Genomic DNA, 6,000 nt, shown 5'->3' on the forward strand with positions numbered 1-6,000 from the left:
CAGTAGTTCTTACCCGTGAACCGAAGAGGAGAAAAATCTTACTTGTCCGTTGACATGATGAAGACAGCAAACCGAGAGCAAGAGTTGCTGAAATGCAAGCCCCACAAAGATGTTTTCCGAAGGCAACAAAAATGGTAAAACCATTCCTGAAAATTTCAAAGCTACCACCACTAAAGTGACCAGACCCAAGGTCACCGAGCTGCTGAACAGCAGAGTAACAGAGCACATTCAGCCCAGAACAGATGAGCCACGCCAAAACAATTTCAAACAAAGCCTTGACTCCTTGAACAGCAACCCTGAGCTCGAACAGAGCCTTGACTCCTCGAACATAAACCTGGAGCTTCAAGCTCACGTGCAGCACAGAGTAGCTGAACCACCACGCCCAGAAAATATTTTGAACAAAACCCCTGACTCCTTGAACAGAAACTTTGAGCTTCAAGCTCATGTTCAGCACAAAGGAGCTGAACCACCACGCCCAGAAAATATTTTGACAGCAGCTCCAAGCTCTGATACCATGACAAAGATTTCTAGGTGAATAAAGCCTGATGAGAACAGCCAACGTCCACCACTGAAAGCTGACGGAACACCCAAGAACAAGAGCTCCAAGCTCTGAGTTCGGTGGATAGAAACACCACCACAAGAGGCAGACGGAACAGCCAAGGACAAGAGCTGCAAGCTCTGAGTTCACCATGAACAAGATGACACGAGAGAGGCTGGAAAAATGGGAAGAGAGAAAAATGGGAGTGCTGCTCCCCTCTCATTCTTTTCTATTTCAACTTAGGGTTATGTCAATTACAATACAGCCAATGGGCTAAATACAACGCAACCCAGCCCAACTAAACCCTTTCTAATTAACCTATGTACATGTCATTATTTATACAACAATTGTTAACATAAAACCTATCTTATACACATTCCAACATATGGTAACAATCAATTGGTGTGCAAACTCTGTCAGGCCTCCATGGCGTCACTGGGATATGTTTTAAGGAAATATATAATTTATCTTCTCATTTAAGCTGTAATTGGAATGACATTCCTCACTCTGCTAATCACTTGCTAGACACCCAAGCCAAGGCGGGCATTTCTTTCCAACACTTTGTTGTAGAGACAGGCCCCCGGACCTAGGTTTGTATTTTCTTCTCTTTTCCTCTTTTATTAATATACGCACTCTTCAAATCATCATCCTGAGGATAGGGGGGTCATCCCTAATAAATTTCAGCTTTTTCCTGCCCTTCAAGTACATTATAATAGATTTGGACCAAGTAAGGTAATTATTATTTGAGGAAAAATGTGTAAATATTTAATTCAAAGAGAGAGAAATACAACCTATCACACAGGGCCTTCTTCCACAAAACGGCTTTGCTTGAATATCCGCCAAGTGATTGGCAAATCTGGGGGTATGGACCCATGTACAATTTAGATTAGAAGTTATATTACAAATTTCAGAATAAATATCCCAGTGCTGCCAGGGAGGGCAAATTTTCTTGGCAAACCAATCGATGACGACCTTGGAATCTCCTTTGATTATGTGGGGCCCAACGAGATGGTCTTGGAAAACCAAGAGGCCTTGAAGCAGCCCAACAAGTTTTGTAGTAGTGGAATCGGAAATATCAAGTGGGCCCACAAAGGAGTATAAGAGACGACTACTTCCATCATGAATAACCCCGTCGAACCCTGCAGGACCCGGACATCCAAAGGCACTTCCATCAAAGTTCATCTTGAAGTGGTCAGAAGTGGCGGAGACCGCATAGTCATGACGGGGGGACGGGAAGGCTCTGAGTTGTTTTTATATTTGTTGCTTTTTTAAAGTTTTTGTTATTTGTAGCTTTTCTTTGTCTGCAATGTGCAATTTCTGTTTTGATAGCTTAAGAGTGATAATTAAGATATTGTAAAAGTAAGAATTTGATCAACCATCTGGACATTATAAACGTATTTTATTTTTATTTTTATAATTAATCAAATTAATAATTTATTTTAATTTTTAATTATTTTATTTTATTTCTTTGAAGAAGGACTAAACTAAAATTTATCTTACTTTATTAATCAAATACCCTATTTATTTATTTAATATATTCATGACTTTTAATATTATATTAAATAACTAATTTAAGAGTGATAATTAAGATAATGTAAAAGTAAGAATTTGATTAAGTATCTAGACATTATAAAAGTAACTATGTTAGTTTATTATATTATTTTTATATTTAATTAAATTAATATTTTATTTTAAAATTTAAATTATTTATCTTATTTTATTAATTAAAATTTTTAATATAACTATCTTAATAAGTTAAATCTATTAGAGTAATTTTTTAACAAACTCATTCTCCACTTTCCACTATATTTTGCATTGTGCACACTAACACAAAAAAATGACTTTACACTACACTTTCCATTGAGCCCACCAACACAAAAAAATAATTCACTTTCAATTTCACTAGTTCATTCACTTTCACTAGTTCATTTCACTTTGAAAATGCACTAACCCCCCTTGAATGTCAAATATGTAGCTTTAAACCTTCATCTCTTGTGACTTGTTTTCTAGGTATTATTCTGATCTTCTTGTGTCACAAACATCAACATCAGACAATCTGAATGGTAGATTCCTTAATCTTTTTTCATAGTGAGAAATGTTAATTCCTTAGGGTTTTGGAGAACACACAGAATTTTTTTAAAGTCCAACGCAGCATAATGAACATAAAAGAAGCATCTAAATCATTATGGAAGCACTAAAAGATTAGTCCACTCATTAGAACTTTTCCATTTAAACAAGAACCACAGAAGGATATAGTACAGAAACATGATACCATAGTAACTCTTTTTTATTTTGAAAACAAATAATACCTCTTAAAGAACAATTTGACGTCAACATAGAAAGTGAAATAGAGGAAAGCTCAGAGGAGAGGGCAGGGAATGGAGGAAGCAGGAGAAAAGTGAAAGAGATTGCATTGACTTTTGTTGTACAACATTGTGAGATAAAAAGTGTGTAACTGAAGTGGTGAACTCTGGTGAATACCTCTTTTCCTGATTATAAATATACATAAACTTATGCATGCAGGTGTTGAGAACTTCAAGTAAACATCTTCACAAACAGAAGACAAAAAAAAATTCAAAATGATATCAAAGCAGAAGTGCTGTCTGAACTCAAAAATTTTGTGCTTGTACCTCAATGACACGACCAACAATGATATCTCCAATCTCAGGCTTGTACCTGCAAATATGAACATAATTTTTCCACAACTTAATGAACCCACACTAAGGTACCTGCAGTGCCTAACATACTTCTACTGAGGTCACCCTATGTATATTCCTTCTCATAATTTTACTTTGTACCACTGTAAGTTAAGTTGTCGCTCTATGTATGTTCCTTCCCAAAATTAGGAGGAACGTTTAAGTTGTCAACTAGCTAATCATCATGACAGCTGAAAATGAGGGTGCAAAAGGTGAGTAACATTTAGCACTACAACAATCACCAAGAAATGACCTTGCTTCATTTAGAACCTCTCTTGTACGGTTCTTAAACTAGAGAGGTCAAAATTACATGGTAAAAAAAAAAAAAAAGCTATTCAAGAAAATAACAAGGAAAAAAAAGGTCCTACATTGCAAAATTACACCAATGGATATTATTGCTGAGGCAAAGTGTTTGGCATTTGTTTACACAGATATCTCTTCCACACAATAATTTTAATTCCATTTATTGTTCACTACTATGTTTGAATCCTCCGTTCTGTTCTGTTGGACCAGATACCTGTATTCACGTGTCCTCAGATAAAGCACACTGTTTCTTCTTACTGCAGTCAAGATTGTCATTCCAAGTGTCTGAGAATAAAATGCTTGGACAGTGTATAAACTATGAAACAATTGGGTCTTAACTTTGATGCATAGCTTATTTGAGCAATGCGTCAGAGGACTTCAGTGCATTTTAGAACTAGTATGTCTTTCATTGATTTCCAATAAGCACCACAGTATGGTAAAAACAAAAAAATCTCAATCATAACTAGAATGCAGAGAAAATCATAACTAGGACTTCACATGTACCTGGCTCTTAAGGCACGGACATACACCAACTTGTTCACACGCTCAACCACACCGCATAAAGTTGCCACTACTTCATTATTAAGCTCGGATGTACCGTGTCCCCTTAACCAAAGTTGTAACCAAATAAAAAATGCAAAAGAACAATAACATAAGAAGGTAGTGGTTCTCATATAGTTTCAAAAGAAAACACTTTCTACAAGCTTGAATCTTGGCCAGTACTGAAATTCACCAAAAGGTCATATCACACTAAAGAAAATACAAACTCACTTGAGGACACCATCTTCGTGGTTGACCGGAATAGTATCGGCAACGGTAACAGTAGCAGAGGAGTTCACTTTAGAAGACAAATCCTGCAGTTCCTGCAACGCTGATTGGAGTCGAACTTTCTGTGTTTGATTTAGAGAAAGCTTGAGCTCTCTCATGATTAAGAATCCACAAGGTGTTCACTATTTGTATCAGACGAGCTTAAAAACCTAAACCCCAACAGCACAGTTTAGATTTTTTGCTTCTTAAATTTAAAAGAGTAACCTATTTCCTTTTCTTTTAGATGAGACTATGACAGAAGGAGATGGGGAGTACGTTCCTGCTCGCATAGGATAAACAAGGAAGCCAAGTGACAGAGACCTAACAGATACGACGAGAGGCAATGAGCTCTGAGCAGCGGCGGCGGGGGAGACTCTTCGAGACAGACGACCAAAGCGGATACTACTCACACGTACGGGGGTGGATTTCAAACAACCTTATGGCGGTAGTGCACTGCACTTATAAACCCCAATCCAGAAATTACAACCTAAATCCTAATTCCAGAAATTACACCTTAAACCCTAACCCCAAAACTCGAATTATACTTTAAACCCTAAACCCTAAACCATAACCCTAAATCCCAAAAGTATACCATAAACCCTAAATCCTCTAAACCCTACCCTAAAACCCGAAATTAAACCTTAAACCCTAAACCCTAAAAATTATACCCTAAACCCTTCTGAAATTTGGAGGAAATCAAAGCAAGAGGGAAAATTTAGGAAAATGAGGAAAATCGAAGTAGAATGTGAGAAATCAAAGCAGAAATGGGGTAAATAGGTAGAAGTTAGGGCAATCGAACCATAAATGGGGAAATCGGAAGAAATTTGAAACGAGAGAGGCAAGATAAGGGAAAACAGAGGGCGAGAGGTGCGAGGCAAGAGATTGTTCCAAGACGCAAAGTGGGGGGGGGTGATAATCAATTTCAGAGATGAACTTCAACCATATCACTTAATTCATCTCCTGACTTCGTTAGTGGTGCACCAACGACCAATTCATACTAATGAATCTGAAGATAATACCCACGGTTTAATTTCCAAATTTCGGATTTCGTAGTATTTTGGAAATCATCTGGATGAAGTGAGCGGGACAAGCTAAACCATACTGTTGAAAAAAAAAATTGTCTCTCGCACTCTTCTTCCTCTAAAATTTTATTTCTCCCTCTTAGCCTCCATCTCCCTTCTCCCTTCTCCCTCTTGCTGTGAACATCCTCTAGGCCTCTCTCTCTCTCTCTCTCTCTCTCTCTCTCTCTCTCTCTCTCTCTCTCTCTCTCTCTCTCTCTCTCTCTCTCTCTCTCTCTCTCTCTCTCTCTCTCAGCCTCCCGCTCGCTTTTCCCTCTCTCTTCTCCCTCTTGGCCTCTCACTCCCTTCTCCCTGTCTCTGCTCTCTTTTCCCCTAAAAGACTTCCCGGTTTCCTTTGATTTCGATTTTCCTCAATTTTTGACATTTTGGAGTCTATTTCTTCGATTCTACTTCAATTTCCCTTGATTTCCCATTCGACTTCGATTTTCCTTGATTTCCCATTCGACTTCAATTTCCCTATTGGGCTTCGATTTTTCCCAAATTTCAAAAGGTAAGCCTAAACCCTAGTTTTTTTTCAATTCATTTAGTATTGTATTTGATTTAATTTTAATTTTTGTATGCGTAATTTGTATTGATT

The 6,000-nt window shown here is 37.5% G+C and overlaps 1 protein-coding gene across 1 annotated transcript in view; it reads right to left on the bottom strand.

Moving 5' to 3' along the window:
• LOC137959763 (exosome complex component RRP4 homolog) overlaps positions 1 to 4,749 on the bottom strand; it is a 34,853-nt gene extending 30,104 nt beyond the window's left edge. Inside the window, exons 1-3 of the mRNA XM_068807109.1 lie at positions 4,309 to 4,749; positions 4,042 to 4,143; positions 3,169 to 3,214 (exon numbers count right to left, since the gene is read on the bottom strand). Of these exons, the coding sequence (XP_068663210.1) occupies positions 3,169 to 3,214; positions 4,042 to 4,143; positions 4,309 to 4,463 (303 nt within the window). The 5' untranslated portion in view covers positions 4,464 to 4,749. The remainder of the gene's footprint in view (positions 1 to 3,168; positions 3,215 to 4,041; positions 4,144 to 4,308) is intronic.
• Positions 4,750 to 6,000: the final 1,251 nt, after the last annotated feature.

This window comes from Aristolochia californica, unplaced genomic scaffold, assembly GCF_029961685.1.
Source record: "Aristolochia californica isolate CCGP_79_NKW_82.1479 unplaced genomic scaffold, dmAriCali1.0.hap1 SCAF_3, whole genome shotgun sequence".
NCBI lineage: Eukaryota > Viridiplantae > Streptophyta > Magnoliopsida > Piperales > Aristolochiaceae > Aristolochia > Aristolochia californica.